The sequence below is a fragment of the Anser brachyrhynchus genome, assembly GCF_964034855.1.
Source record: "Anser brachyrhynchus genome assembly, chromosome: 18".
Lineage (NCBI taxonomy): Eukaryota > Metazoa > Chordata > Aves > Anseriformes > Anatidae > Anser > Anser brachyrhynchus.
In genome coordinates, this window is record NC_137711.1 from 9,579,950 (window position 1) to 9,591,674 (window position 11,725).

Consider the following 11,725-nt stretch of genomic DNA (forward strand, 5'->3'; position numbering starts at 1 on the left):
GGATCCTGGCTCTGAGGCCTGCCTGCACTGTTGGCTGACACCTAATTCTCTTTGCATAGAAGAATATGGACAAGCGTTGACTCTTGGGTCTGGTTTCTTGAGTGGGACCAGTTACCCCCTTTTCCTAAGAACCATGTCATAAAAATGTAGAAGTAGAATGCAAAATGAGCCTGAAACTGTTACGTGGCATGAAAGGCCATGTGTACGTGCAGTTTCAAATACTTTCATATAAAGTGTGCCTGTAGGAAGAGGGATTGAGTGCGTGACTGTTTCTCGAAGAGTCTGTCTGCTGGTGAGCAAATTTCACCCTGCTTCAGTTCTGCAGTACGCTTCTTGCCTGTCATGCAGCAAATGAAAAACTTCTCTGAGAAGCTGGGAATGAAACATTAGCAGTCCTTGGGGTGTTTGGCTCCCATTTTTTTCCTCCCCCTCATGTTTTCCCACACTGCACTGAGTATACGTTTAGCAAGGGAACTTAGGTTGTAGGATGTCCGGCACCAGCACTATGCCTGTACCCAGCTGCTTCATAGTTAGCTGTCACTTCATAAAAAGAAGTATTTGCAAATGCATTTTGAAGTTAAAAATAGATATTGTGCAGTGTACTGGGCCTTTTTTTTAATATAATAAAACATTAGCAATCCAGAACAAGTAATACCCTACATGGCTTAATTGCAACAGGATTAATGGCTGTTGGCTGAATTAGTTTGACGTTAATTAGGAGCTCAGTGCTCCTGTTAGAGCAAAGTGCCACATGGTGTCACTCCCGCCTCACAGAGGTGCAACTTGCGGTGCAGTTTCCTGCCCCTTCAAGCTGTAGCTGATGGAAGTTTCGAATGTACAGCGTTAGGTTTCTGACGTAGTTCTGTAGGTGAATTTTGGTGTTTGTGAAGCTCACAGTGTTGAGGCTCTTGCAGCAGTCTGTGTACAGCGGGGCAGGTGGAGCACTCGGTGTTGCTCCTCTGTTTCGAGTTCTTGTGTTTAAAGTGATCTGCAGTCGTCATGCTGGGCTCATTGCTCTGTCAGGGCCCTGCTGAACCTGCCAGCAGGGAAGCAAAGTGTGGAGTAAATACCTATCACCCAGGTAATCAAAAGGCTATCAGAAGCAGCCTTTGTTGTGCTTGGCTTAGTTTCAGGCTGTACTAGGAAAAGTTCTGCCTGCCATTTTTCAGGCTGTTCCTTCCCACTCATCCTTACCTGGCATAAACCTGCCCGTCCAGCCTCGGAGTTTCCCTCTCCCTGGAACTAGCAGCAGTGTTTTGTGTTGCTGCATGATGAATGGCATTAGGGAGCTGCTCCAGGTTAAAAATGCCCTTCCTCCAGTAAATTTCAGCTTGCAGTAGTTCCTCGATCTGTTCTGCTGCGTGCTCACAAATTGTGCCAAAATTAGGAAAGTGGTGAGGGGGAGGGAAACCATTTCTTTTGGCAGCAGTGCAGGTGTATATAGCCTTACGACATTTGTGAAACTGCAGGCATTCACCTGCTACTCCTCCTTGCCCAGTGTGCCCTCCCTTCCCAGACAGAGCAGTAGTTTTCAGTTGAAAAACAATTTCTTCAGTAACTATGTTTCAGTTGAAAAAAATTTGTCTTGTGATACTACATTTCAACATTCCCAGGTTTCTTCTCTGTGATTGCACAACCTGAAAACTCATGATTTCATCTCAGTGTGCACTGCGAATTTGGGAAGCCGTGCTCATAGTAGTGTGGGCAGCGTTAGCTGCTTGCAGCGACCGCTGCAGGCACAGGGCAGCATACGTGAACCACAGCTGTCATCAACAGAGCAGCGCGTACTGGGCTTCCGTAAACTCACCTGTGGCCACTCTGAAAATACAGTGGTAACTGTCAGCTCCCTGCTGGTGGTAGGACAAGGGATAGGGAGAGTAAATGGGGGCAAACTGAAGCCACTTGCAAAACTGGAACTGAAGTGTTATTTTCTGGTTATGGCTCCGGTAGCTGCAGGAGACATTCTGCTGGCCTCAGCAGCGAATGATCACCAGAGAAGTTCAGTCTGCCAAGAGCCTGGATATATTGCAGGTTCCTTAGAAAGTACTGTAAGATCAGTGTCATACTCATTACCCTGTAAATGTGAACAGAATAGCCTTTGAATGATAACTCAGGACCTGATGCTCTCCGGAATAAGTACAAGTGGCGTTTCTTACCCGTATGTAATCTGTGCATTCCGCAGCAGAGGTCATGCATTGTGGACGCAGTGTTTTTCTGGTGGTCTTACAAAGCATTGTAAGATGGGATGTCCCCACTGATCTCAGACTAATGATTTATATGTGTTATATGCTTCTGTGGATTTTTTTTTTTTTAGTTACACTCTTATTGCCTAATAAACCATAGCATAAAAGAGCATCGCAGTGGCTGTCCTCTGGTTTCACGGCCACCCAGGTGATGTCAGCTGAACTGTTCAAACTGAGTTCACCTCCAGGAGGAAAAAAACCCATACGTTTTTGCAGTACCACGTGTGCCCAATTTACATAATGTAAAGACTTCAGACTGATCCCTTTTCCCCAGATGCTGACTCTGTTTCTGCTGGCACTGTGCCCACACAGGAGAAGGAATTTTCTCAATTTCCTTTAAAGAGGCCAAGCTATTTGAGTCATTTGAGATCACACGTAGGTTAGGTTTAGTTATTACAAATGTGAAATTGGCAAATGACAGAAAGGAAAGTGCATCTGTTTTAAACACAAAATGCTGCACTTAAGGTTATGTGTACTAAATTTATTCCAGATGCTCTTTTCCAATTGGCCTCTTTGTTGCTATTCTCCTCAGCGATGTCTGTGTTGTTGAACCAATTTAAAATCTCACCTAATTCACTGTGTCGCTATTGTCCTGTGCTGAAAGGCAGGCATGTATTACAGGTATTGTAATTAGTTGTCTACAAAATGTCTTTGTGTAATCGTGGGGGACTGGAAGGAAGGGAAATGTCACCAAGGTGAGAAAAAAACAGACCTTCCCTTCAGAAAAGGGACACTCTCCATCATCCACCTGGACAAACCACGTCCTCAGACACACGCAGGCTCATTCATGTATATGTCTTTCTCATAATGTGTCGCATATGCACGTGCTTTCTGCACTTCTCATACTCTAAAATCTGGAAACAGTGCTGACATGGCTGCAGGCAGTGGATGGCAAGGAATTTGCTCTTTCAGCATCTGATGGGAGTATTTTAAATCAGCCCTCCCCTCCTGAGACTCTGCTCCTGAAAGCCACAATCGGCTCTGAAAATTTCTTATGATACCTCATCATCAACTTTGAAAGCGTGGCAACTTTACTTTTTTAGTGTGTTTTTTCAGTGATACTGAGACAGCAGTAGAGACAGCATTCTTTAGCTTAATGGATCAATGATTTGGTTAAAAAACAGAACAACAAACCAGTATTTGCCAGGATATGCCAGTATTTTGGTAAGATTTTTTTTTAGTGTAGTAAAAACAAAACAAAACCCTCTTGTCTGGAAAACTATGTATAATAAGGTGCATTAACTTGACAAAACATTTTGTTGCTCCTGTAACCATCTTAATTTCTTGTCTTAAATGTTCTGTTTTTCAACAGATTACGTGACAGTTTTTTTTCAAGAATTTATATCCACGGTTTTGAATCACAGTAGCAGAAAATAAATGTTAGGGTATTTGCTTTCTCTTTTTCATACACAATACAGTGAAATATCCAAAATACGCAGTCTAGAAGTAATTTTGCTCACTAGACAAATATGAAATAGTTTCTTCTGCATCTATGGCACTTCAGCTTTGAGTGGAATGAGCAAAAGATTAAATAATTTGTTCTGAAATAAACGTAATATTCCCTCTTTACTAGATCCTTGAAATATCATAACCATACTTGTGTTTGTATGAGTGTCTGGGAAAAAGCTGTGAGAATCACATTTCCCAGACTGTAGAAAAAGAATTTGCTCAATATATTTAAAGATGGCTTCATGAGTTGTGCACTTAACAGAACTGTAAGCGCTGGGTTTAATTATGTTGTCTGGCATCGCTAAAGAATCCAGGTTGTGAGATGGTAGAGTATGTAAGAACAGTGTTTATCCCCTTTTGTGCAAGGTTTGGTTGAAGGACTTAGGGAACCACCAAGGCACTACAATGTTCCATAGACTAAATAATTTTTATTTGGTTATAGAATGTTCTAATTCCTGGCATTTCGGATTGCACCATGCTTTGTTGTAAATGCAAGCTGTGGCTAGCTGATTACCATGCAGATACTGACTCACTTTGGATAAAGGTAGTTCACTCCTAAGCACACACGTAGTAGGAATATAAACAATGAATACAATGAACACTAATTTCTTCACTTCCATAAAAAAATGAAATAATGCTCACGAGTGTGGTGGATGGTAGCCAAAGTAGCCTGTGTTTTTACCAAAAGCCCACCTAAAGCAGTGTGCTGCTCTGGAAAAAGTATACCCAAGCAGCTCTGGGTAGTGTCTTTCCTCTCTTTTGAATGTTAACTTGGCATTTTTACTATCATCAAATGTGTTTAAAATTCTGCTTAAATCTATTTCTTACCCTTTTTTTTTCCTTCTCATTTCCAGCCATCCATTTCCAGTGAAGCTATTTACCCTTTGTAAAGAAGAGATCAAAAGATCCAAAGACATCCGGAAACTTCGCTCCAGCATAGGAGTGTGAGTTGATGAAATAAACAAAGAAAGTAATCTTTTGTCTGCTTGTAAGGAGTGAAGAAAATTTAACTACAGAACATACTAAGTCTATTTGATGTGAAACATAAATGAAAAATGCACGCAGATACATGAAATAGAAGGTTGTGTGAGTTTTATGTGTATCTTTTGGGTGGTTGAGGTGAAAACATGTGAATAATCTGAAAAAAATTAACTAGTTTTGAACTGTTGTTGACATCCTTAAAGATGCATTCAGTCGTTTGCTTTTTGCTTGCAGAGCTTGACTCACACATAGTGCCAGTAAAAAATATATGTAATTGAGTAAATCTTACCAGTTACACTAGAAATAGTTTAAAACACCAGCAAAATTATTATCTATTTTAGGAAAGAAAAAAAAAAACTAACTCATTTTGGATAGCAGAGAGACCAAACCAAAAATGTTTCAGTCAGGAAAAACAATACTGGGTGAGGAGAAGAAAAAAAGACAAAGTATTGCAAAGCTGAATGAATGTTCATTGGCGGAAAGTTGGCAGAATTATTGAGGTATAACTGTTTCAAGTAATGATTTTACTAATTTTAATTTTTTTGGGGGGGCACTATTTTAAGAGTGCAGGAAAGCCTAAAATGAAAAGTAACACATGCCTTCTATTTTTATTTCACTCTTACCTGCATCATACAAGATCCTACCTTCAGCTTTTATTTTCTCTGGGAGAGCTTGATCCAGGATGTTTTTTTAGTGCACAGACTTTGGTGCTGCCGTTAATAGCTTTAAAACCATATTTGTATTTGGCATAAATGTGTGGCATCTCGGTAACCCTTAAGAATTTCAGTACACTTACCCTCAGTGTTTGCTTTCCCACAACACTTAGAATATCAGCTGAGATTTCTCAGGAGCAGCAAAGCTTCCTCCTCTCCCCTGCATCATTTTTTCTAATACACATCTTCATTCTGATCCACAAAATGTACTTTTGCAGTGATAATATCAAGAGATACCACTCAAGACCTATATTTTTGTATGTTTTCTAGGTTTTGTGGCCTGATTCAATTTGAAGGAGACATGAGAGAGAAAGTTCTGTTTCAATTGTTTCTCCTCCTTTGCCATCCGTTTCCTGTAGTAAGTATTTAAGATATTGTATATTATCGACTATCCTATTTAAAATAATGTAAAAAGTTAAAAAACAACAACAAAAAAACTTAAGAGTGCTGCTTTAATGCACCTGAAAGAGATATTAATGTATATAATAGGTTTTATTTCTCAAGGGTTTGCTCTCTGCAATGCTGCCACCTTAAACAGGCTACTGGATGCTGGCAGAATGCCTAGCTGGCTATTCTGCATACTGTTTTTTCACCTTCCATCCCTACTTTTATATTAGAAGCAATTTAGATACCTAACTTGTTTATTTCTTTTATGCAACGCCCAGCACTGTGAAGTTGTGTTCACCATTAGGTCCTGAGAGCTCTGATCAAATAAATTACTGTTGGTTTTGCAACATTTCCGACAGTAGCAACACAGTAGTGGTTCTGGTTCAAGAACTAGTTTTGCCCTTTTTGTCAGGAAAGTTTACCAGAAATTTACCTTTTTCATGTAAGTAATTGAAACAGCACAAAAATGAGTTACTACTTCTGAGTATGTGTAAGAAAAGATCATATATGGGATAGCAATCTTAGGCCTTGGAAATATTTTATTTTTGACTTGGTGAAGTTTTTGAGAGGGGGTCTATGTTCACTGCACAAGATCTGGTAGCCCAGATCGACGGCTGCTATGGCAGCCAACTACGTTAAGCAGCTTTCTGTGGCTTTGGTGTTCAGGGGTTTCATCTGGGAATGTTTGCGGACCTTCCCGTGAGGAAGCGAGGACTAGCACCTCCACCACGGGCAGCCGCTAAGTGGGTAGTATAGGAGAGAGCAGAGGCTGTCAAAAGGAATTGCAAGGGCACATTAAAAATGTGAAAACTAATGAGGTATTCAAGAAGTTTGACAACGCATCGAATAGCATGGTGTATAGCCAGTACAAATCAACCCTGTTTATTCTAACATTGATTGCTTTAGTGTTAAGGTTAAAATAATACGGTGCTCAGCAAAGTGTGATACTTCAGAGTTTTGGTTCAAATACTTCCATGTTGTGTTTACTTGTTACATGAGAATACTCTGCAGGAGGGGCAATGTAAGAACTGAAGAGAAATATTTTCAGTTTTGTGTTTTATCAGCATCAGTGATATAAAATATAAAATATATTTTATAATATAAATAAATATATAAATATATTTATATAAATATAAATAAATATATAAATATATAAAATAAATATATAATAAAATAAATATATAAATATATATATAAATATATTTTATATTTACATTTATATTGATATAAAATGCTGATAAAACACAAAACTGAAAATATTTTATCTCTATTTTCTTTCTTACAAAAATGTATTTTATTTTTACAGATGGGTCAATTTAAATTGGCACTGCTGATCCAGAAATAAGCCTATAATTTCTTTGCCTCCCTTTGGGTGTCATCAGGCTTTCTTGAAAAAACAGAATTTGTTTCTATTGCAATTTTGCTGTCTTCCATTTAGTATCTTTCTATGCATTGTATTCCAGGAAGCAGGCTAGCTCTGGTTCCTGAAATACAACCGACATCACAACTAAACAGTGCTCTGGGAAAAATACTTAAAAGTTAACTGCTTCTGGACATTGGAGTCTAAAAAACTAATTTTCATTATCAGCTGACTTCCAACAGGTTTTTTAAGAGTTTTGCTGACACTTACAGCCTCAAGAGTGGAGACCTATCCATTTGTAGGCCTACAGCACCAAAAGTTAGAGCAGACTTTGGCTCAGTGAATCATTTTAAGAAAAGGAATGCTCCAGTTAGGCTGTTCTTAACACTTGCATTTATTCCTTTTGAGGGACAAATCTGAAAAGGAAATATTTTTCAAAAGGTTCTTCTCTGACCCTCATTCCTTCTCCCTCAGCCAGCACAAATATGAATGGAAATGCCCACTGGGCTCTTCTGTACAGGACTCTGGACACTTACTAAAGCTTTTCCCCTGCCTCTTCCACGTAGATACGGAAAACGACAGCCAGTCAGGTTTATGAAATGTTGATAACCTACAGCGATGTAGTGGATCCTGCCATTATGGACGAGGTTATGACCATACTCAGTGATACCAACTGGTAAGTGAATTTGTTCTCAGATAGTAATAAGAGCTGAAATAATTTTTGTCCCACTGAAGTTGAAAAAAGGCATTCATGCCTTTGAAGGCTGGTGGTAAGGAAGCTGCAATGGAACAATACCTTAGTTTTAGCTAGTTATAGCTTTTAGGCCATTGGTGAAAAGAATCACCCTGCTCTAAAGGTCTGTTATATTGTCCCACTGGAAGTGCTATGTATAATACCAACACTAAAGTAAAATATCTGTATTTTTCTACCAACATGGAAAGGGAGGAGATCTTGGAAATCCTCCATGGAACACAGAGACTGAGCTGTGTGAACAGGCAGACTTCAATTGCACAGTTTCTTGGCATTTATGAGCACAGGCAGGATTTTGGGAAGGATCTGTGCAAGCTGAAGAAAAACAGATCAAATCTCCCATGAAATGTTAATTGCTCAAAATGCTGCAATCCTTGTATTCCTGCAAATGGGAATTGGAAGCAGTTTAGACATTTACTTTTTTATATAATGTAATTTATTTATTTATTTATTTACCTGCTGTTACCTGTAATATTAGCTTCTTACAAGGGCGAGGAGAAAGAATCCCATTCTTCCTGAGCAGAATTCAACAAAGCAGCAAGGTTATCCTTTTCTGTCAGGAGGAGCTCATTCTGCCAGCAGCTTTGGAGTGCTGACACTGGTTTTTGTTTTGTTTTTTAGCAGACTTCTTGCATCAAAGAAACTAAACGAATAGATCCATAAGGTGACAGGAGGAGGCCTACTTTTGGCTTTTTTGTTTGTCTGCTTGTTTTCTGCAGTCACTGGAAGTGTTTATGTAAGACTGCATGCCCTGGATGTTTGAGGAAAATACGGAGCTTTAAGATAGTTTAGCTTCCATTTTAAATATTTTTTAAACATTTTTCCTTGTTACAGATGACTGGGTCATGGGTCCACTAGCCCAACACCCAGTCTCAAACAGTAGTTGAAGTTAATACATGAGAAAGTGTTTTTAAGACTAGCCAGATATCAAAAATATATATCCTACTAATCGTTATATTAAATGGCTTTTTCCTTCATTGACATTTCATGGAAATTAACTGAGACGTGTTCAAAGAACAAGTATACTGTAAGGTTGTGGTTTACATATTTTCAGACTGCATGCTTACGTCATTTAACTTTTATTTAATTTCCAGTTTATTTCAGTGTTTGAGCGTTAATAACTTTATATTTGGGAAACAAAATTAAGGTTTGTCATTGTAAGGGGTGCCTGCTTCACATTTTTCTGAAATTTTCAGAATAAAATTAGAAAAACAGTTTCAGATTTGAAAGAACTGGTTATCCACAATTCTGCTTACTTGCTTAAGTGTGCATTGATGGTTAGTGTTCTGTCCAGTGTGACTCAGTGCTTGCTTGTGGAATCTGAACTAAGAGCAGGCTTGCTCAGAAGTTAAGTGTCTTTGCTACAGAAAAAAAAAATATTAACAGAAATAATTGAGAAGGATTAGGTTGCTGCTGTCACAAAGGGATGTTTACAATACCAAAATTAGAAGTGGAACACACCAAATTGCTAGAGTAGGAGGGTTCTACTCATATATGAGTTACTCACGAAAACAAGGCAATTTACTTCCTATAAGCCATTTCAGACAAAAATAAATACTCTCTTTTCACCTTGCAATTTTTAAGGTGTGACTGGCTGCCTGTTTTATTCCCTTGCTTGTTTCATTCTCTTTTAGTTCAGGGCTTGCTCTAAGTTCCCAGTTGCAACATATCCATTGCACTGAGATTAAAGGTGAAGAGCCAGTTTACTTAAATCTTGTTTTATCATACTAGATTTGAACTGTTTACAAAAGAAGGTATTTGAAGTCATTGCTGAGTGTCATAGAGAGCTGCTTATTATTTTCAAGTGCTCTCAGTGCTAAAGCAATCACGGTAATTTCAGAATTAAAATAAGCATTAACATCAGGAAGCTCAATGAGCATTAGATATTTGGGGAAGGCAGTCATTTCTAGAATATGCATATTTGAAACGTTCTTTTTGTTGGAACTACGAAGAGTTTATCATACGATTGTGTAATTCAAAGTTTAAAGAAATTAAATAATAATTTTTGTTTAGCTTAGGAAGGTTTCCAAAATTAAATTGTGACAAATGACATGATTTAGTGATGGGACTCGGTAGGTCAGATTGATGGTTGGACTTGATGATCTTGAAGATCTTTTCCAACCTAGATGATTCTAGGACTAAATTGTCCCAGGTGTCCAAATAGAAATATATGTATATTCAAGTTTATTTTTAATTAATTTGTACTTTATGCTTTTTCTCTATAGTTTTGGAATCAGTTTATGTGCTAAGAGTTAATTTTTTAATAGCTCATTTACACTCACTACTTAAGAAGAACAAATCTACTGAATTAGTGAGCAATATTAGCAGGATCACAGAATTTCAGTTAGCGATCGATACTTGCAACATGGAAGAGAAGTGTGTTTGGATTTTCATCATTTTGGAGCTTTTTGTAACTGGCTGTTGTTTAGGAAATTGTCTTGTAAATACCACGTTATTTCAGTAACTTCTTAAAATACTCTCTAGCATTCGGTCTGATCCTTTCTACTTCAAGAGAAAGCTTTCCTGGATAGCAGAATGTTTTCCAAATCCAGTGACATTTAGTTAAATTCTTGATGTGATATTTTCTAAATCAAAAAAAGAAGCTATAAATTTAGAGAACAAGTTTGTGAACTTCTAATCAAGAAGCTTCTATGAAAAAATGTTTTTCTTTTTTTTTTTTTTTTTTTACTATAAAAGAATAGTCTTACTAGTTTTACTAGCGACTGGTATATCTGGCTTCAAATGCTGTGAAAAGGCTACATTATTCTTAAAATAACAACACAACAAGAACTTGTAGTTTGAAATGTACTTGAAAGAATAGACAACTGCATAGTGATATAATAGCAAACGGGTAGCTTAAGCAGTTGTATGTATGCAGCCAACTTCGTGCTTTTGTTTTTGAATTAACGGGAAGGTATTTCCTCATGCAGGGAAGCTGAACTACCAGTAGTAAGAGAGAAACGTAACCACCTCTGTGATCTCATGAAAGTGCCCAAACCACAGCTAGTATCCAAGGTAAAGTATGGAAATGTGCTCCTGAGCTTTTTTCTTTGTAATGATCAGTTGTGCTACTAATACAGTGTGTATCTTCTGTGCAACAAATGTAGTTCTTCACAGGTTCATGAATATATAAAATGCACACCTAGCAATGTCCTCACAGCTAACTACAGCATATATGGAATTGCTGAAGACTGTTCTCTTAAGCCATTCCAGTTTCATTTCTTGAAAGCATTCCAGACTTATAGTGTGACATCTTACTCAGACAAAATTGAAGAATGAAATAATACAGCACAGATGTTTCAAAGACTGTTTGTCTGCCCTTTCTGGAGAAAAAAAAAAAAAGGATAAAAGCTTCCCAGTCAATTTAAGCAGCAGAATTATAACATGAAATATGCAAGTCTCACAGTTGTAACACTGTGCAAGAGGGAGAATATGTTCTAGAGTTAACATGTTCATAACAAGAAAGATGATATGTCTGTGTAGATCCTTTTTCATTTCAATGCAGATGGTTTGGAACTGCCCATCTGCTCAGTACTTCAAGAAGTACAGAACGTTCTGCTTTGATAGGAGTCTGGGAGATGTTCCATTCTGGGAGAAGTTCAAAGATGAGGAGGCTCAGTTAGCAAGATAACACTGAAGGAAAGTAGTTAGGTCTTGCCATGTTCCTCTCTTAAACACTTAATTATGGATAACTGCAGGAAATATTTCAGTTGTAGGTGATAAAATTCAAGAGGACTAACTCCTTTCTCCTTTATGAGATTTCCCATTGCTGGGGTAAAGAGGGAATTTCCTTATAAGAAGAACTGCAGGCAGAATATAAATAGCATTCTTAGAGCAGATT

The 11,725-nt window shown here is 38.0% G+C and overlaps 1 protein-coding gene across 1 annotated transcript in view; it reads left to right on the forward strand.

Annotated features, from left to right (window-relative positions):
• TBCD (tubulin folding cofactor D) overlaps window positions 1–11,725 on the forward strand; it is a 128,602-nt gene that overhangs the window by 114,418 nt on the left and 2,459 nt on the right. Inside the window, exons 36-39 of the mRNA XM_080560657.1 lie at window positions 4,547–4,636; window positions 5,657–5,744; window positions 7,700–7,809; window positions 10,815–10,899. Coding sequence (XP_080416783.1) covers window positions 4,547–4,636; window positions 5,657–5,744; window positions 7,700–7,809; window positions 10,815–10,899 — 373 coding nt within the window. The remainder of the gene's footprint in view (window positions 1–4,546; window positions 4,637–5,656; window positions 5,745–7,699; window positions 7,810–10,814; window positions 10,900–11,725) is intronic.